We start from the raw sequence: 22,538 nt of genomic DNA, 5'->3' as shown, positions 1-22,538 counted from the left end.
AAGGGTATATTAGCTTCGGTGCAGCTGAAGTTAACGTTTTTTCTTGTTTCACTTTAAATGAGCCTGTGAGGAGTTTCCTGCCAACGCGAGCGCATCTGTTTTTCGAGGGTCACCGAAAATGTCGTCGCAATGGCCGATTTTAAAACATTTTTTGCAAGATTTCAGAATTTCTTTGTTAACAGTGTATATTTGTAATAATAAAAAATTCTAATAATATATTTAATTTTTATATGAGAAAAAGATTGTTGAAAAAATGTTTTTTATTACTTAAGGAAACCCACGTAACTCCTTAAAAACCGCAATCACTTCTACAAATAAAAGAAATTCAATGAAAATCATTAGTTTTAAGTTTTTATTGCGACAATTGCTTGTTTGTTTTGTTTGTAACAATTTGTAATTTCTTTGGTGTATTGAATTAAGTAAATAAAGTACATTATAATTTTTAATTAAAGCACATGTGTATTTCCCTTAGAGAGCTCTTATTGTTGTACTACAATATTAAATTATTTTTCTGCACGCTTATGATGCAATGCAATGCCAGCTGCTTACTCAAACGCTCAAAGTATGGGAATTATATATGCTTGAGCGATGTTTCTTGCCACTCTTGGCCATATATCATTTAAGGTGTTTAAGTAGCTTGAAGGTATGCTGTATTGTTTTGTTTTTCTTTGGCTTTTTTTATTAGCTATTATCATTTGTAGACAGGTATGCGTGTTTGAATTGTGCTATAATATCTATACCTACGTGCATTCACGTAAATTAATTAAAGAATAAATAATTTATGCACATACATTTGTATGTATGCATGTGCGTGTGTGTATTTATAGTTGTTGGTGAGTCATTAATTAGGCACATGCAACCGCCTGAGCCTTCTTCTGTATCAAACAATCCAGAGCGCGTTGCACATCCACGAAAATATCATCGGCGGAACGTTCGGCGTTGAGCTGCAGCGAAATAGAAGACAAAATCAAATATGAAAATAAATATTAAATTCTTTTAAAATGTAGATAATAAATATTTATGGTAAAAGTAGAATTTCTTCAGACGCAATATTTCGCCTGCCTCTTACCGTTATCGTCTTCTCGATGTATTGGGTTAGAATGGCATTTGTGTTTGTTCTGAAGGTGGCTAGACGAGTCTTAATGGTTTCCTCATTGTCATCGGCACGTACTTCTGTGGAAGCAGCTGCACGTCCCATTATACGTTGGACCATAACTTCCTGAAATAATAAAAAAAATAATAAACAAGAGTTTAGAGATTTGTTGCATAAGCTGCTTTTAATTGTAATTAACTTTTTCTTAAATTAAAATAAATTTAATATTAATATGATTGCTTCTTGGTATTTGTATACACGTTTTTTATGGAAGCTTGAGAAAATGTGGTCGAAAGTTGCAAGAAATGTGGGTTGCTATACTTAAGCTTCAAGATTTTTGTTGATGTTAGAGATATTTGGTGTTAAGTGGAATAACTTATGGGAAACAAATGTTGTTTGGTTGTCAAAAGGTTGTCAGTAAAATGTAATGAGTTAAATAGCCTCAGATTTAGCTGCAATGTGTTCAGTTCCAAGCCTATCATCATTTTTTAATTCTCTATTAAGAGTTTTGCTCATGTCAATGGCTTTTTGCTGATCTAGATATTTGGATTTTATCCTCTTATTGCTTTCTGAAATTGACGACTTTTTGCTAGTGGCCAATCCCCTTAAAGTATGCTACCGTCGCACTGCACAGCTATGCTCAAAATTTTAAGCATCCCAAATTTTGGAGACAAGTAACAAAAATATCTTCGAAAAATAACTTTCTGGGCTTATTTACATTGTCACACAAAAACACTTGGAAATTATCATTATATTCCCCGGGTAAATGATATTTCAAAAAAATATATTTTGTTAATTTGGCAGGACTGTCCGTAATTACTATCAACTAATTTGTTTACAGCAGCTACTAAATCGGTACATCTCAGTAGTGCGTTGCGATTTTTATAATGGATAAAAATATTGGACAAAGAACTTTTCTTCAATTTGTTTTTCTAACCAAATTTCGTCTGCGGAATCATTGCGAATATTGGAAAAGGCTTACGGTGATTCAGTTTTATCGAAAAACAAGCCTAAAAGCGGTAAAAAGGCTTCAAAGATGGTCAAGAGGACGACCTTCGACTCAAACATCATTGTTGTTTTCGATATTCGTGGGTTGGTGCATCATGAATTTGTGCTGGAGGGACAGACGGTCAATAAGGAGTTCTATTTTGCCGTAGTGAGGTGTTTGTGTACCAATAGCCGTCGAAAACAGCCGGAATTGTGGAGGAACAATTCATGGATTTTTCACGATGATAATGCACCATCGTGTCGAGCCACAATTGTGACCGAATTTAAAACCGTGAACGTAAAAAATACCATCAATCAACCACCGTATTCACCAGATTTGGCTCCGTGTAATTTTTTCTTGTTCCCCAAACTGAAATTGCCGCTTCGTGGAACTCGTTTTCAGTCGCTCGCAGAAGTAAAACAAAATTCGCAGAAAGCGCTGAAGTTCATCCCAAAAAGTACTTATAAAATGTGTGTCGAGGACTGGAAAAATCGTTGGCATAAGTGTATTACATCTGATGGGGATTACTTTGAAGGCGACAAAATAATTATTGATTAATAATTAAATATTTTGTGTTTTATTTACAATTTCTGGATACTTTTGTGTCACATTGTATAACAAACCAAATTTCATCTCATAACCTTTATTACCACTAACGTTAGAAGTCATAGTTTCATAGTCTGATTTCTAAAGTAGAAAGCCTAAGGTATCTACGGTGATCACTTTTAGTAGCTGAAAAAATTCAAAATTAGAAACAGAAGGCAATCGGCCGCCTTCCGCTGGTATACGTAATGTCGCCAGGAATAATAGGACTTAGTTGTACACGCTGTACGCTTACCAGAGCACGGCATTTCAGGCAGTACAGGTCTGCTCTCGATGTCACCCGAACATTATTTACGCAAAGTTGTACCGGAATCTATCAACAATATATGTGACCTGGTCTACGAAAAGGAAGCTAACGTGCGAAAACTAGTTTTCTGGGAAACAGCTGTTAAAAATAAACAACTCGTTTCGTCAGTTTTTTTTTGAAAATTGATTTTTTGACACCTAAGCCCCCTTGCCCCCTTTCCGTAGACCAGGTCACATATAGAGAATATTTCTAAACTACTACGCTTTCTACGAAGCGCAAAGCGGCCACTGGGTACGTTCGCAGACTTTCCGCCCGAGGATTACCTACATACTGAATTATAAATTAATTAAGTACTCGTATCGATTAACTATTTATTCACGCTTTATCCCGGAATACCACCTTTCCGAATCCCTCGAAACACTTCGCTTACTGGAAACTCTAAAAAGTTTACCTGACAACTAAAATACCAATAACATCTAGCAAATATCAAGTTAAACAAGTCGGTCTGCTTTTGATGCAAAAAATGGATAAAATTTCCAATAAAATCTTTACTTTTTTATTTATGTACTTACATCCGAACAATCAAAGTAGATAATCAGATCCGCTGGTGCAATTTGACGTTCAAAAGCTGCGCCTTGATCCTTTTCGCGTGGGTAACTGAAAATAACAAACGAAGAAATTAATAGTCTTTTAAAATTGAGGGAAATTAAAAATTCACACACCCATCAATTAGAAAGCCCTTCGAATCGCACTTGTGATCGGCAATGGCTTTGGCTAGCAGGCACAAGACAGCTTCGTTTGGCACCAATTTTCCCTCTTTCATGATAGCTGCCAATTCACGACCCTTATCGGAGCCAGAGGCCACCTGTATAATGAACAGAGAGTTTGTATTAAATATTTTATATTTTTGATATTTGACTTTTTCACTTCGCCAAATTCAAGCGAGCTCTGTTTGACTATGTCTCTGTTTACAATAGTCGAAAGTATTTATACCAGTTGTTTGTTCGATTCGCCTTGTCTTGAATTTTCGAATCGAAGTCAACTATTTTGTTTTATTCTCGCTATGAATAATCACCTCTGCGCGCAGTAAATCACCGGAGCTCAAGTGTGTGAATCCATACTTTTCTACAATTTTGGCGCATTGTGTGCCTTTGCCGCAACCGGGACCACCCAAAATCCAGACAATTGGTACGCCAACCTAAAAAAATTAAGTAGCTGTTAAAGCGGGTGGTTACAATGGTATATATGCAATTAAGTTTACTACACGCCATCTAATTACAATCATACACATATCATTTAAATACCGATAATTTAATTTTGTAAATATTTTTTCACGTTTTTTGCAGGGAAGCAGGATAAATCAGGGTTGAATAGGCGAGTAAATTTGTTATGACATTCGGGCGGGTAAGTTTGACTGATAAGCTCAAATATGTTGCAATTAGTTGATACATTAGCTTTTTGAGAGATTAATAAATATATTTATATGTTATAAGCGTTTTTACATACTGAAGACTGTTAGCTGAGTATTATGAAATGCATTGAAAATTTCGAGATATAATTTTGCTTTACATATATATTTTGAGGCACACTAAGCAACAATCGTGCAATTTCAGTATTCTCGGAGCCAGACATATTTTTAAAGGTAATTCTTAATTTTCACGCTCATTCGAATTTGTTTAGAAGTACCATACTATACATTACGAAACGTTTGGTTTAGACCTTTCGGTTATGCATCGTTTACTTACACCGATTTGTGCTCTTCGAAGTTCGGCGGCCTTCGATTTGTCATTGGCTTCCTTCTTCATCGCCATTTGATGACACATAAATAACTGGACAAACACATACATAGTGTAGTTGAGACATATACGAGTAAATACAGTTTATAGTATAACAAAGAAGCCGGTGCACTGGCGCACACATATTTTGCTTATTAAAATATATTTATTTAATTCCAATAACTACTTAATTCGAATTAGAATTGCTAGATACTACTTAATTGGAATCAGAATTTGTAGAGCACAGCGTAATTAGTTGCGATTTCAAATTAAAAAAAAAATATATATGTATGTATATACAAATATACAAATATAAGTATTTGATATGAATTGGTTTGGCGGAATTATTATTAGTTATCAAAATTTATATCTATAAACAATATTACTGCTAAATATTTGCTGAAAAAATAATTTCACTTAAAATGCGCTAATCTAATCGCCCTAGTTCATAAATCACTCATCGGAAAACATACACAGATTCGGGTGTAAAAAAATAAACAATAGCAAACATTTTAAAATTAGAGAGCATGGGAATTTTCATTCAACACGAACAAAATCGACTTTTGGTCAAAACTGTTTAAAGTGCGATTTGTGCGTAAAATGTAAGAGCAGAAATTTAAATTCAATAGTAAACAAGAAAAACGTTAACTTCGGTTGCACCGAAGCTAAATACCCTTCACAGGTGCATTTCTGTTAGTAATTATGTGTTCAGTTTGTATGGAAGCTATATGCTATAGTCAACCGATCTGATCAATTTCTTCGGAGATTACATAGTTGCTTTGAAAAATAATATATACCAAATTTCGTGAATATATCTTGTCAAATGTGAAAGTTTTCCATACAAGAACTTGATTCCGATCGTTCAGTTTGTATGCCAGCTATATGTTAAAGTGGTCCGATATCGGCAGTTCCGACAAATGAGCAGCTTCTTGAAGAGGAAATGACGTTTGCAAAATTTCAAAACGATATCTTAAAAACTGAGGGACTAGTTCGTATATATACAGACAGACAGACAGACAGACAGACGGACATGGCTAAATCGACTCAGCTCGACATACTGATCATTTATATATATACTTTATAGGGTCTCCGACGATTCCTTCTGGGTGTTACAAACTTCGTGACAAACTTAATATACCCTGTTTAGGGTATAATAAAAATTTGGAGGGTTTAACAGTTCAAAAAATGAATAGAATCGCTGTACATTTTCTCTTAGACCCCATATACTCAATATATTTATACATACTAACCTACCATATATATCAGTTTCAATTTACACTATATACGAGTAATCGGTCAGTAATTGAGAAAATTTTACTAACCTCTCTTCCACGCCTTAATTTTATACTTTTAAATTATATTGGAGTGTGTTAGATATTTCATGGATCAAGGCAGATATATCGCTACTGAAATACATACATATGTAGGTGCATTTGGAATATGTATAAATACACACAAAATTCATACCCTTTTTTTGTCATTACGAAAGAGGAATATAATACGGAGAGAAATATAAAAAAAACAAGTGTGGGAGAGCTAAGATCGGGTAAAGCCGAACATTTTATACTCTTTCAACTTGCAAGAATTAAAACCACGGAAGCACCTTCAAGTACTTAAGGCTTGTTAGTAATATGGGATGTAAGACGAGTTTTAACCTGATTTTATTCATTGTAAGCACAAATGTGCACCGTTATAAGAAACACACACTCTCTCAATCTTATTAAAACAACTCATATAATTGCCGATATAAAGTCACAGTAAGTTTGAAAGGGGTTAAGGGAAGTATTGACCTAATTCCATCCATTTGTTGCATACAGCCATACTACCAACAGGAAAGGATTCTCCCTGAATTTCAATTACATATATATCTCAGACGTTGAGCAATATTTTCGGTAAAAAAGCCAGCTGTCAGCAGCACTGAGCCCACATATTTAGTACCTACATACCTGAAAATTTGTATCCCGTTATATTAATTGTTTCTTGATTTGTACACTGGAAAAAGAAAGTTGTAAATGGAGTTTTAAATTGTGTTATATGGAAGTATGGCTGTAGTCCGATTTTGCCTATTTTCCCACTGTAATATAAGAATATCAGAAGAATGAACACAATTTTGTTGAAATTGGTTGGGCGGATCTCGAGATATTTGAATATGAAACTGAAATTGCAGCTCCGTGGAACCCGTTTTTAGTCGATCGAACAGGTAAAACAAAATTCGCAGAAACGGCTGAAGGTCATCCCAAAAAGTACTTATAAAATGTGTGTCGAGGACTGGAAAAATAATTGACATAAGTGTATTACATCTGATGGGGATTACTTTGAAGGCGACAAAATAATTATTTGTATCCCGTTATATTCATTGTTTCTTGACTTGTACACTGGAAAATGAAAGTTGCAAATGGAATTTTAAATTGTGTTATATGGAAGTATGGCTGTAGTCCGATTTTGCCTATATTCCCATTGTATTATAAGAATATCAGAAGAATGTACACAATTTTGTTGAAATCGGTTGGGCGGATCACGAGATATCAGAATATGAATATCTAAAACAAAATTCTATTATTGAGACTTTTAATTTTCATCAACTTTAGGCGAACCCGAATTTTCTAAATTGAGTATCAAGATCTGAGACCTGCCTGAAGTGAAGAACGAATAAAGTATTTTCTAAATAGTTCTATTTAATATTTTGAGAATAAAGTTTTTTCTGAATAGTTCTATATAATATTTTGAGAACATTTCTTCGACAGGTCCAGTACGTCTTAGTGCATATCTCAGTTGGAAAAGCTGCTCGTACAAAAATTTAATCAGGAAAATCCAATCATCGATCCTCGTTCAGATCAATATTAAAAGGTTGTTTCTAATGGCGTTCGCCACGTAGCAGAAAGTATCAAACATTCGAACACGGCAATCAAAATGTTCTCATAGGGCCCATAAGACGTTCCGAAAAAAAAGATTTATATTAACCACCAATTAATTTATACTTTTACAGTCAAAAAAGAGTTTTAATAAGTGTACATAGAATTTCGAAAAAAATTCCGAAACTCAAGTTTTTGTTTTAAATTATACAGAGTAATAAATTTGAAAAATAAAATATATACAATATTTGCAATTGGTCATATATAAATAACAAAATCCAGGAAAGAAATCTATTATGTCACAAACAAATAAATAGAAAGTTAAACCCGTGTTTTCAACAAAAAAAAAAGAGTACAAGAATTAATTATATGAAACATTAAAAAAATAACAAAAATATGTCATTCTTTGCACTTTTAAGAAGCTTTAACAAGTGGCACAGCAAAATTTTCTCTCACATGCATCATTTAGAGCTGGCAAAGTGCCCTGTCTGGTAGTTTTGAAGTGTGCACGGCAGTCTTACTCTACCAACAACGCTCGCGTAATAATCGCCTGATTATTGATTGCTCAAGCATTCAAAATTGTGGAAAAGTATGCGTGAGAAAATCACTAATGAGAAATCTCTTGCTGCCTTGACGCCTTTATTATTGCTTTGAACTTTTTAAAGAACTTTTACTTGACCTTCATATTCTTCTTAATGGGTAGTTTTATATTTAGCTGCAGCCATGAGACTCAAAGCAGTTATTTGTGGGTACAAGTTTTCGAATACATAAAAAATTAGTGGAAATGTTGAAATATATGCAAGTATACATATATAATCCTTTCTAATATTTATGAATGGAATATTTGGCACGCGCAAGACAAGTGGTATGTTTTAGCTTAATCTTTCTGAAATTTTGTTTTTGAAATTTGTTACAAATCTCATATTAGGTAGGCGTGGTTGTGGCCAAATGACGTTTAATTAATAACGAAAACGAAATAAATTGTGATATACATACATACATATATGATGAAGATCCGAAGTATTCGAGCCAAGACTCAATTCCATCTTAATGGACAAACCAAAAGGTTTGGTGTGGTTTGTCTGCCGGTAGAATCATCGGTCATTATTTCTTCAAAGTTGATGCCGGTAAGAACGTAATCGTAATTGGCCTGAAATTGAATCTCGTGATCTCCGCGGTATTTGGTTTGAACAAGACGACGTCACTTCCCACATGTCGCATCAATTAATGAATTTATTGAGAAAACACTTCGGTGAGCAGATAATTTCACGTTTTGGGTCGGTCGATTGGCCACCAAGATCGTGTGATGTCACAACTGTAGACTTCTTCTTTTTGGGGTTATGTAAAATCTAAAGCTATGCGAACAATCTCACATTCTCGAACAAGTTATCGAGAAATAGAATCAATAGATGGACTATCTGAGACGTAGCCGCGGTCAACATTTGAAAGAGATAATCTTAAAAAATAAATGCCAAAGAATGTTATTTCGAATGATAATAAACATTCCCCATTAAATTTGAAGTTTCTGTGTTTTTTTGTTCCAAAAAGTAGGGAATCTCGAAATGGATCACCCTGTATAAATGTACATATAATAGAAGGAAGCTTTACATATGCATACATACATACGTCAACCTACAAATCGTTCCATTTTAGTAAATTACAATTGCACTCCATTTTATTATGGATTGACGAAATGCATGCCATTTATCTGGCAATTTGTAATTAGTTGTCAAAATACTGCAACCGTAAATAAAAACAAGCAAATGCAGCCATACGATTATAATATAATCACTTTGTAGTATATCCAAGAGATCAACGTAAGAGTAATGTGAAAGCACAAAGTGTGAAAGAGGCGCGCGGACTTGACCGCCAAAGTGTCAATTATGACATTGAACGATTTGTGTGCTCAGATAATTGCGCGTAAAGTTGTCAGACAGAAATTCATTGTCAAAAGCAAGCAAAAATTTAAAAATAAACTCAGGAAAAATTAAATAATTTACAACCAAACGAAGGAGGCAACAAATACATGTGAAAATTCAAACATATAACATGTATGCACGCCTATAAATCTAAAAGTGTCTCAGTGCCTCTATAAACGATTTGCATGTAATTCAATTGTGCCACTCATGACACTAATTCAAATGGGCAAAAAAGTGTGAAAAAAATGATCGTTTACTATTTGTTGAAAAAAAAAAAACAAATACAACGCAAGAGTTCAAACAATAAACAACAACCGCAGCGCGAACTCGCGAACTCGCGCTTAACGGCATGAATGATAATTTATATGCGAAGTGGCAGCAACTGAAACAAATTATGGTTTTTATAATGCTAATTTGTACATTAAGCATACATATGAACACGCGCATAAAATCAATATATTTTGAAACCCACGCATTCTTTTATTTGTTAGCTATTTTGTTGAAATTCCAGTAGCATATTTAGTTTTGACTCACGCTATTGTCACATAACATGCATTTGACAGTTGTTAATGGCTAATGTCATAACAACAATGTGGCGAGATGCTTGTACATATAAAAGAGTAATTAACGAGTAACTGATTACATTGTGATTACCATTAATTTGAATTGATAAATAAATATGAATAATTAAGTAGCAAGAATTAAATATTTCGAATATTCATATAGAAATGTCAGAAAATTTTCAACAATAGATTATTTTTATGTTATAAAAACAATATACACATGTATATAACCAAAATTCTTATTTTAAGTTTGAAGAAATAAATTGATTTTCTTGAATTTGCTACCGATATTATGGTTGATCGATATAACAGCACTTCGCCGGATAAAATCCGGGTTAATCCCGATAACCTAGAACTGGCTCTTTTGGGAATACCTATCTGTCGCTGTTCACTCTTCATATGTCCCTTATATTATGAGTTGAAAGATTGGTCCCAGTACTGAGTCCTGGGAAACCCATCATTCTGAGGGAGTTTAATCTGATAATTCTCCTTGTCTCACTTGAGACATTGTTACTTCCAATGTTCACTTACCATCTGATTCTAGCAGACCATCAACATGGCTTTTGTAAAGTGCAGAACACTTTGCGTCATAAACGCTCAGATAATTCGTAGTTTAAATCAAAAAACATCCCGTTAAACGATCCAAGTAGCTTAGGACTTGTTTAAAGATTTTGACACTGTCAATAATGCCACGTTACTAGACGAGATCAAGCAATTTATGCACCCTCCATGGCAGGTTGACCATGACTTATATGAGCGATTTCACAGGGTGATATCCTCTCCCCGCTACCGTTTAACTTCTATAATTCGAATCTTCCTTAATCCCCAGAAGGAATTACCACCATCTTATGCGCAAATGATTGTACTGAATGATTGCATTAACGACAGGCAATAGAATAGCTAGCTAAAGAATTTAGGTGTTACACTCGACAGCCGTTCACTCCGCATATGACCGCGGTTATGACCAAAGTACAGAGCCGCAAATCGTCAAAGAATTATTGTCCGGTCGACCATAAACTACACAGCATCGATATGGTCGCCCGGATGTAGTGAAATGTAGACGAATAAGCTTCCGAAGTCCCAGAATACTGCACTCCGAACGATAACAGTATGGCTCCCGATGTCTCCCGTTAAACACCTGAATGATGAGGTTTCCACGTTCTGGTTAAGAAACACAATGTACTCTTATACAGGTAATTTCTGATAGAATGCTTTCGTAGAAATCACCCTCGCAGACATCTGTTTAGAGTGGTACCGACTCCTAGGAGAATTAAAAAATCATTCCTTGCTTATTTCGACGACATAGAATAATACGTTCGCCAAACTACGGAAGCAACTAACTTCAGGCAAGCGCTTAATGTAGGACCGTTTTAATTTCTGAGACTCCTCTCCAGTCAATGGAATTCTTTGAGTCAAATCACTAATCATTGCAATCATCATTGCAGACGAAACACGTGTGGCCTGGTGAATATAGAGTGCGTCTGGCGCTATTTCATTCTAGACATTGTAGCAGGTTAAACATACATAAATATATGCCCTGCATGCAATGAGTCGCCACACTCTAACCACCTCTTTGTAAGCCCAATTAATCCCAATCATCTAACACTCACTCCTTTACCTATAGTTTAATCCCCTCGAAACAGCAGGTTGCCTTGCCACCCAAATAGCTAAACAACCAGGGGTCTTACTTTTCAAAACGTTTTGTGGTTCAATCCAAGTCTTAAGAAAATTATTAAATTCCGTCTAAAAGAATATTTTTCGAAACTGTATAGAAAACAAATTAGATTATATTTCTGTAATACATGTAGCCAGCCGAGTGCAAGGAAGTCTGCATATATGTAGATTATATTATATTGTTTCTTGGGCCTACCGTTAGATGACATCGACGACAACACAAATGATGTTTACCATCTCAACGGGGATTGAATTTCCGTTAAAACAACAACAACAAGTCTGCATATTCGGTACATGGGGGTTATAAAAGTATTTTTAAACTGGAAATTCTTATAAACTGATCGATCAAAATCAAAAACAAAATACTCAATCAGATTCATGGTTCTGTAAACACTTGAATTAGTATATTTATTTTCATGAAGTTGTTTTGACAGAGCCCTTTGTAAACAATTTTGTATGAGTTTTTACTTGTTTGTAAGGTGGTAATTAATAATTTAACCTTTTAATACCTAAGTTCTAATAAACTGTATATAATAAAACTGTGAATTTGTGGATCTAAAGTTAATTTAACCTTCAATTTTCCAATTCACACCAAAATATTTACACAGGAAAGTTAACAAAATAAATATATCAATAAATAACGTGTAATCAGCAACCATATGCGAAATTTCGAAATATCTTCAAAGATCACACATCTGTCTGAAACAAACAGCACTTTGACCCGCTGTTTGATAAATTCAATGAAAATTGAATCTGAAAATTCTTCAGTTCAGAAACATTGTTTTCTTTCAAAATAAAGGCAAACAAATGGGAGAAACGCACTTTCAAATGCTACATTAACAGTATTCACATACACACTAAAATTAAGTAAATAACCTCCGAAGAGAGGTGTAGTAAGACCCTTCTCTCTTAGAAAAATAATTACAAACTCAGCTGAGATAACAAAAATATCAACTTGGGAATGGTCCAATAATTTATAAAAATTATGTAGTCGGTTAATGCTATATAAAAATTATTGCATACAATTTAAAACCACAAATACGAGTATACACATATGTACATATGATTGTATATACATTATTTCCTACATATTTAATTTATATTCTATATTTTAGTGGCCCGGCGCAAGAACAACAAGAATTTGGTTGGCAACCTGTAGGTTTTTAGGAATTAAAAATTATTTAGTACGCGATTTGCCAAAATTTATAAGAAGATTGAGAGGGAAAAGCGGAAAATAAAAAAAAAAATACATAAATCAAATCAGACGTTCTGAAGGGAATGCGCCTACAATAAGCTGAAGGTAAAGGCGAAAGCAACGAGGCCGCAAAATTCTAGATATAAAAAAATTTAAATGAAAAAAATGTGTCCAAAATTTTCATATGATTTCATGGTTTGTTAGATTTTTCTACTTGCCCTCTTTCTCTCTCATTTCCTGTGAATTCTACCAAGGGTAAAGCAAAATGTAAAATAAGAAAAATTTACTTTTTATGAAGTGCAAATTACACAGTGATGCGTAAAAAATAAGATCAGTTGCAAAAACTTTCCAATATGTATGTAAAATTTGTAAATGTAAGCGAAAAAAGTCTTAATTTGGAAATCGTTATTATCTCAAATTAAAACAAGTAAGGAAGGGCTAAGTTCGGGTGTCAATGAACATTTCATACTCTAGCATGATAAAGTGATAATCGAGATTTCATTATCCGTCATTTACATATTTTTCAAATACCGTATTTGTGTAAAGTTTTATTCCGCTATCATCATTGGTTCCTAATGTACTATGTATTATACAGAGAAGGCATCAAATGGAATTCAAAATAGCGTTATATTGGAAGAAGGCGTGGTTGTGAACCGATTTCACCCATATTTCGTACATGCCATCAGGGTGTTAAGAAAATATTATATACCGAATTTCATTGAAATCGGTCTAGTAGTTCCTGAGATATGGTTTTTGGTCCATAAGTGGGCGATGCCACGCCCATTTTCAATTTAAAAAAAAAAAAAACCTGGGTGCAGCTTCCTTCTGCCATTTCTTCCGTAAAATTTAGTGTTTCTGACGTTTTTTGTTAGTCGGTTAACGCACTTTTAATGATTTTCAACATAACCTTTGTATGGGAGGTGGGCGTGGTTATTATCCGATTTCTTTCATTTTTGAACTGTATGTGGAAATGTCTAAAGGAAACGACTCTATAGAGTTTGGTTGACATAGCTATAGTAGTTTCTGAGATATGTACAAAAAACTTAGTAGGGGACGGGGCCACGCCCACTTTTCCAACAAAATTACGTCCAAATATGCCCCTCCCTAATGCGATCCTTTGTGCCAAATTTCACTTTAATATCTTTATTTATGGCTTAGTTATGACACTTTATAGATTTCCGGTTTTCGCCATTTTGTGGGCGTGGCAGTGGGCCGATTTTGCCATCTTCGAACTTCGAACTTAACCTTCTTATGGAGCCAAGAAATACGTGTACCAAGTTTCATCATGATATCTCAATTTTTACTCAAGTTACAGCTTGCATGGACGGGCAGACAGTTATCCGGATTTCAACTCTACTCGTCACCCTGATCACTTTGGTATATATAACCCTATATCTGACTCTTTTAGTTTTAGGACTTACAAACAACCGTTATGTGAACAAAACTATAATACTCTCCTTAGCAATTTTGTTGCGAGAGTATAAAAACAATCTATATACTACCGTGATCAAATTGAAAGGTTAATTTCGTCTATTTCATCCTCTTCAAAGTAATCCCCTCCCGCTGCAATACACTTATGCCAACGAATTTTCCAGTCATCATAGCACTTGGAAAAATCCTACGTCATGATAGCCATCAGAGCCTTCTTCTATTCAGCTTTTATATCCTCAAAAAAATCAGTTTTTTTTTTAATATTGCCACCTGTCTAAAAATGTTTAATCAATTACAGTGGCAAGGAGATATCTCTGAGATTTTAAAAGAGATTTCCGTTAAAGGTAGTAAAGGGTCTATCAGCAAAAACCACGTGATGTTAAAACGTAAAAAAACACTCAAATTCGGTCAAAATGGTTTCTCTTTTTTTTTAAATGCAGATAGTTTTATGCTATATATGATTTGAACAAAATGTACGGCCCCGTTTGCGTATCTCCACGCGTTTACGCTAATTTCCAATAATATCTTTGAGCTCCTCAAGCGTTGCTAGTTCATTGGCGGGAACATTTGAGATAGCTTAGTTTGAGCGGTCCGGCTTATTTCGAAAGAAGATGTCGCTGTATCACAATCTGCAACAAACAATACATTTTTTGGGATGCAATTAACCGCAGTAGGATTTCACTCAAGCCAATAGCGACAAGTTTGTTTGTTGACGAAGCCATTAAGTCATAAATGGGTCTTATCTGAAGATACGATTTTTTGCGCGAGAGGCTCTTGCAATAGCTACTGGGGAACGTGAAGTTTTAATATAAATATAATGTTGGACCATTTTAAAGTGTTGTATCAGGACATATTGAAAACACAGCCAAAGTTTGACCCAAATCCGTAAACAAATATGGCCGCCAAGAGCTGTCAAAATCAATTCATTCCTATTGGTAGACGCTGTACTTGCATGAAATCAAAATCATTAGACATATTTGTCGAATTTGTTACAAATAAATATTTTCACTAGGCTAGATCCCCCAATGTAATGAATATTGTGAAAAAACTAAATTTAAATTTTCTTATATTCTTATAAAATCTCATGTTTGCGACACACATTGGAGAGCCTTACTTTTATAGCGCATAGCTGTACACAAAAATTTGTCTATCTTGCACTGCCTGGTCCCTGAAACCACTTGAAAAAGTACGTTGCAAAATCTATAGAAATGATAAACAAAAACGAACATAGTGATTTGTTGTACTACCAATAATCAAACACAATGATTTGTTTATAATTTGTTTGAAAAGATTTCATCTATTTCGAAAATAAGTCTATTTAATACGTATAACAATAAGTACATACATACAACATATGTATGTATATATCTAATAAGTAATTCTCGTACTCATAGCTTTCACACATGTTCCCGAATAAATCATCAGTCATCGAGCGCTTAAATAAGTTTGAAGGATTGTTAAGTTATTAGCAACAATTAATAGTCAATGACTCCGATTATTTTCACTCTTATTCGAATATTTTTACATTTTTTCAAAATTACTGCTTTTGAAACTATTCGTATGATTAATTATTATTAATTATGCTTAAATGCACTATATAGAATCTATAAAAATCGAGTTAGGTTGTTTTATGTGTATAAAACATACATGTTTAGGAATTTATAGAAACACACCTATGTACATATTATATTTGAATTAATAATGCTGTTCGTTATTATGATGACTTTGATGGTTGACTTGTGCCAACAAGCGTGAACAAATTATAAAACTGAAACTAATGTTTCTAAGTAAAATTTTACAACTACACATTTTTCATTAATTTTTTTTGTTTGTTTTAATTTTCTTTGTTTCTGAATAAATAAACGAAATTACTTTTTCGGTATTTATTATAGAGGAAGCTTTTCGTTTTTGGCATCTGTTACATGAACTTTAAGAAGAATATTATTATTATTTACGTTGTTTACACTATCAAGTGTGTCTTCAAGGTAAAAATAAGCAATCAGCGCCGAGAAAGGAAAATTAATTTGTATAATAACAAAACCACAGTAATAAATTGCAATTTTCATTTTCCCTTTTGAACGCAGAATGTGGTAATAACGGAAAACTAATGCTCGCGAATGAAAGTGCGGCAATAATTTTGCAATTTTTTGTGCAATAAAGGGGAATACAAATTTATTATTTTACAACCGAGCATTTTTGCGGTGAGAATGTCTGCTTTGCCGAGTGGGTTGAGTTCGTGACTAACGTTCGTAGTTCTTTCATAGCAGCATTTATCTCTTGACCGTAAATTTCAAATTAGTTTAACGGATTTACGAAATTTGTTCATAAATGTTTTCTCGTTAAAGCTATCCTAAACCGTTTTTTGTAGTAGTATATTCCCAGAAATAAAAATGTACTGATTTCAACATGAAATATTTTGTAAGATGGATACAAAAAAAATTGTATGTAATCGGAAATAACTCAATTATATTTTTATTATGAATGTAATAATTGTAGTTACATATCCTAGATCGAGCGCATCTGCGGGAATAAGAGGAGGGAGAGACTCAAAACACCCAAAAGCCTTAACTTATAAGAACAACTAGTTAGATGGTATATTACTGCCGAATTACTGGGCCAATTAATTTCATGAAATGGAAAAAAAATGTTTGAGATGGTATGTGATGAGGTGACCAAATATTTCAAAAATAGACGACAAGATCATCCGTTGTTTTCATAAATAATGTCTATCTAATAACTATATTTACGGAGAATGTGATGAACAACATTCGAATGAGCCAACAAAAAAGTCTTCGAATTTGCAGACTACTGTGATCCAATTAAGTGGAGTTTTCGTAATAAATCAGTCAGTAGTTGATTTTTTGTTAATATTAAAATTCTCTTTTTTTGTAAGTAATTTAGCCCTACTTTTTAGAGGACGCCATTTAAAACTGTTTTTAACATATTTTGGGAGAGAATAATATAGCACAATTAATTGTTCTTACTTCCTGAATAAATTGTGAGGGTTAGTTGGTACACTAACCCAATCCCTTAAGGCATCACAGGCAACGCTTTGTTAAAATACTACTAATAAAGATAAAAAAACTCGCTTTTTTGTGGAATTCAGAATTAATCAGGACATGATTGCTTAGTACGCCCCTGTCATGGTATATTTTATCATAAAATAAAAATATTCAAGTAAGTTAAGTGACACGTTTTGTACCTCTCACTAGTTTTGACGCACTGTTGTCACAATGATTTGAATAGAACTGGGAAAAATAAACTGCGTGAGCAAACTAAATCAATGCAAAAATTATCCTAGATTGGTGCAACATTTTTTTATGTCAGTTTATCTCCGTATATCAATTTTTTTACAATCACGGCAACGCAATCATTGAAAATATTGCCGAAGAGTTTTGGGGAGTTTTGAATTAAGACAGATATGTATTAAAATATGTGAAATTGTAGTTTTTTGTTTTTTTTTCACTTCGGTTAAATTTGGTCAGTTGGCAGTTTGCAATAAATTATTGTTATGGTGGAAACTTTTAGACAATGTAGCTGGTTTTTAAAGGTACATACATATGTACATATGTACATTTTTTCGTTTTTATTACACACTAAAATATATAATATTTTTTTTGATTTCCTCGATAGTATAGTGGCAAGTATTTCTATAAAGACGATAGTTTCATGAAAAATTCACGGTAGTTTACACCCACACATTTCATGTTTATCTAAATACATATGTATATTCGATTAACGTCACACACTAACAACCAAAAGAATATTAGAAAGATTAAAATAACATCACTGCTCTTAATTTATTATGCTTCATAAAAAATTTGCACGCACATTCAATATATAAATTATGTCACATATAACTTATGGTAGATCACATGATTATTAAAAAATATATATGTTTTTAAATTGAACTCACATAGTATAACAGCTACCACTACACATCACAAAAGTTTTCTTTCAAAATTCTCATACAAAAAATTAAAATCGCACGAGAATTTGCATTATAAATATTACATTAAGTAATTCTGATATTATTTTATTTTAAACTGCAGCTAATTCCCCACGCACCGAAGTAGGCTGAAGAAAAACTGCACATTCACCGCGAATTCATCGATTATCACCTACTTTAGGACATAACTGAGCGCCACTTACGAATGCGGCGAGTCGCTATGTTTTGTTTACTTTTATGAAATGATGCTGAGTAAGCATTATGTTTCTTCATCATCAAAATTCGGCTGCCGGCTTACAAATAAACGTACGGTCGAGAGAGAAAAAAGTCCAAATGTCCAATTGTGTTAGTGTGGGAGCAGCACCGCCATAATATTTTCGACCGGGAATTGGCAACATCTTGGAATGACTCTTGACTTTCGGAATAAACAACTAACCAACGGTCGTTTTATGGACTATTCGTGATTAGCGAATACTTAATAATTTATGCAAAAACAACAAATCGAAAAACCCCGATTATTTAAAAGGCAGCACTTTGACGTCAAAACTTCTGGAATGTAGACAATCAACTTCGGTTTTATTTTCGCAAAACAGTAAACCAAACAATCAGTTACCCCTTTCTCTTCGGTTTCATTTCTCATCCCGATTCATTATACTTTTGTGTTATTTATATTTTGTATTCACGTACGTTTTTTTTTGGTAGACTATTTTCGTATGTAAAACGCTGCTAATACAAATTAAAATACAAATAAGTATGTGAATGGACCAGGTAAAAAAATGGTTTTGGAATTTTTGAAAGCACGGATTTGTTGTTTAAATGACGAGGTAAATTATTGTAAGTTGCAGATATCTACCTATATTGTTGCGTATAAACGGATGAATGCACTGAATTTGTTTGTTTTCTTTTCATTTATAAACTATAAATATTAAATACATTTTTTCGTACACTTGGGCTCTCTTAATAAAATTTACATTTTATTTGTTTATTTTTGTTCGTGGCGAGAACCAGATGGGCCAAATGAACATCGCATTTGTACAAGTGTACGGTACCTATTTGGACCAATAAATTTTCCTTGGCTACTTTGTGGATGGAGCCATGTGTAGAAGTTCACGGAAGTGAGGAAAGTTGTCTGAACGCCATTCACTTGGGAGGTCAGAAATATTTTACATATGGTTCAAGCAGCTCACGACTTCTGGTCTTAGAACTCAGGTTAGCCAAAAAACTTCCGTTTGAAGGTGAGCTAAAGTGAGAAGGCGAATTATCTTTTCCCAGGGTTGTGCGCTGGGTTTGAGAAAAACACGTAACGTAAAAAAACACCTCTAATGAAAAGGACACAATAGCCTTGCTATAGTAAACGGTGTCTACGCCAATAAAGAACTTTGTTAGAGAAGACACTTAATTGGTTAGAATCAGGGTCTATTCATACAAGACTGATTACTTGAGGTTTAGGAATTAGAAAATATTTAATAGATACTGAGAGTAATCTTTGAGACTTGACCAGGAACTCATAATATGTTATGGACCCAGACTAAAAAAGGGAAGTTACTTAAGGTTTTAAAGTCAATATCCAGTTATAAACAAGAATACCATTTAATCGTAATATGCTCCACAAGCTAGGATTACTGTCAACAGTTAATGAAAAGAACCCAGCTTTGTGAGATGACAAATCCATGATTGAATTTCAGTACAATCGTGGAAATTAAAGCTGAGAGGACTGGACTAATATCATTATATATCATTATCATTTCGAAAGAGATGATATTGTTTTATCATAGACTGTGTCTTCGATAGCACTATATGAAACAGAATATGCAACATGGTTACGACAATTGAATTGTTTCGAGATATGTTGATGTTGGGATTTTAAAATTTTGAAAAAAAAATACTAGAGTATAAGAGTGCATGCATCGAGAGACGATACCAATTATAAAAGAACGGATATCCAAAGATTTCTTCAAAGGCTGAGCAACGTTAACTGTTTAACAACATTTGCATATGTGATACAAAAATTCACAAAGCTTAGACCCCAACCTTTAAAAAAATTTCCACAATAAGCTAAAGTTGATTAACATTACAAAATTGAAAAAGGTTAACTTCGGCTGCACCTAAGCTTTAATACACCTCACAGGTGCATTTATTATAGCATTATAAGTATATATACTATATAATATAATATATAAATACCTTTATCTGGATCGGAATTATCGGAATTGACAGAGATTTTAACCGGCCAAGGGCAGTTATTTCGACGGTCTAAACCTATTTGGTGGAAAAAATCTTTGTCTTGATTTATGTAGGTCGGTAAATTTTTGCGGCAGTTAGATGCTATAGTCGTCCAATATCGACGGCTCCGACAAATTAGTAGCTTCTTAGGAAGAGAAGAATGTTTGCATTTCAGACCAATATCTCAAAAATTGAGGGACTAGTTCGCGTATATACAGACGGGCATCGTTGAATGAGGTTCAAAATAAAGAAATTATAAATTTTTTAAGCCATATCACCTTGCCCACTCATTTGATATTGGTGAGCCTAAATTTATTAATATTGCATTTAAAAACAATAATTATTATACCTTGCGTGAAGTTGGAGTCAAATATTTTGCAATATGCGCTTGAATGCATTTATTTTTCACATTAGAAATTTCAAAAATTATAAAATACATTGAACTTTGGGTGTGAAATACATACATATATGCGTCCTGGCACTTCTTAATTGTTTTTTATATGTACTATGAAAAATGTAAGCATGTATATCACGACATTGAAAAGTTTATAGCCCAACTTTCCAAAGTACAGCATTAAACAGATTATCTTATCATATCGATTGATAAAAGGAGCATAAAAATTTCGAACTACAAGTATGTACTTATGTTTGATTGCTATTTTAAAAAATATAGTACTGCTTGATTTCGTAATATAAACAATAACATATTGAGTACATTATTTTAAGGTAATTGCTTGCACGAGCAAAGAGCAACAACTTTCTGTTTTGATTTCTTTTCTACACACAAATTTACATACACACACGTACATTCCTGCTTAGTTTTACACCGTGACGACTACTATTGGGGTCAAGGTCGTTGTCAATAGCGGCCGATGCACGCTCTTAGCGGAGCGAGAAAATCTCTTTTATAACGGCATGTACATACATACTAAGTGCTTTGTAATACATTCTACGCATGTTTCACTTCAACCACCCCACACTATCCAAGCCAATTGGTTATGAAAAATCCTATGATGAATCACTGTTCACTTTAGTAGGACAATGTCAAACCAAATGGGGTTAAAAGGAGTGTTGTATTGTCAAAAGGTTAAGCGTTTTTCACTCGAGGCACCAGTACAAATACAAAAAATCAAAGTTTTGCTTGAGTTGCAAGACTAAGCAATTTCACTTCGTTCACTTACCATGATGATTAAATGTAGTTTTTGTGATTTTCGTTTAGTTTGAGTAATATTTTAGCAGTGTTTATGTACGCCTTTGTAATTTTGGCTGCACGGTCAGTGGTGTGCTCAGCTGTTGCTTCTCGATGCTAGGGAATTGTTTTATGATTCCGACGAACAAATTCCTCTGTACTATAGTCACGCAAATTTTCCGCTTCTGACGAGAATCGGTACCAATTTGGTTAAGCCGAACACTAGAGGCACTTGCGCTCACGGCGAATGTTTGAAAATGACTAAAACTTTGTGTACCTGCACACCACTCTTGCAAGAAAATACACGAGCTTATGCGTTAATTTTTTTATTTACGGCGCACGAGCGAATTTCGTATATTTTCTGCCCACGCGAATGAAGAAAATTTGCAGTGTTCAAGGAAATCGTGTCGGAAACAATAATAATTTTTTTTTCGTTTTTTTAAATAGTTGACAAGTTTGCAAAATTAAAAAGCTTTTGAATGAAAATAGAAAAGAAATATGTTGAATGACATTACAATCGTTGCCATTTATGTTGTTAAATAAAACAGTTGAAGTGTTTATATATATTTACAACAGAAATAATGGAACAAAATTTAGTCACGGGAAACTTATAGTTATTAAGAAATTTTAAATTAAAGTTCAAAAATTCAGCAATTAAAGTGTGCAATTTTTCGATTTATAATAATACATATTATTTTCTTATTAAGTTTAAATTCTATATTATTTTCTTTTGTATCTACTAGTACTTTACTAAATTTAATTAATATAAATATTTTCCTACTCAAAACGCAACTTTGCCAATCAGCTAAATAATTCCCGAATCCTGTAGTTATGTCT

At 33.5% G+C, this 22,538-nt stretch overlaps 1 protein-coding gene across 2 annotated transcripts; it reads right to left on the bottom strand.

Moving 5' to 3' along the window:
• Positions 1 to 329: 329 nt before the first annotated feature.
• LOC126762612 (adenylate kinase isoenzyme 1) lies at positions 330 to 22,111 on the bottom strand. Of its 2 annotated transcripts, XM_050479486.1 has the most exons (7): positions 21,694 to 22,111; positions 4,677 to 4,760; positions 4,007 to 4,129; positions 3,654 to 3,796; positions 3,504 to 3,588; positions 1,070 to 1,219; positions 330 to 944 (listed from the first exon to the last, which is right to left on the bottom strand). In XM_050479486.1, the coding sequence occupies exons 1-7, from the start codon at positions 21,694 to 21,696 to the stop codon at positions 846 to 848; spliced, it is 687 nt and encodes a 228-aa protein (XP_050335443.1). In that variant the 5' UTR covers positions 21,697 to 22,111; the 3' UTR covers positions 330 to 845. The 2 variants fall into 2 exon arrangements, with proteins under 2 accessions (XP_050335443.1, XP_050335444.1); XM_050479487.1 differs by lacking the exon at positions 4,677 to 4,760 and having other exon boundaries at positions 21,694 to 22,103.
• Between the last annotated feature and the right edge of the window lie 427 nt (positions 22,112 to 22,538).

The sequence above is a fragment of the Bactrocera neohumeralis genome, chromosome 6, assembly GCF_024586455.1.
Source record: "Bactrocera neohumeralis isolate Rockhampton chromosome 6, APGP_CSIRO_Bneo_wtdbg2-racon-allhic-juicebox.fasta_v2, whole genome shotgun sequence".
Classification (NCBI taxonomy): domain Eukaryota; kingdom Metazoa; phylum Arthropoda; class Insecta; order Diptera; family Tephritidae; genus Bactrocera; species Bactrocera neohumeralis.
Note: the sequence above shows the minus strand (reverse complement) of the source record. Positions and strands in the feature narration are given on the sequence as shown.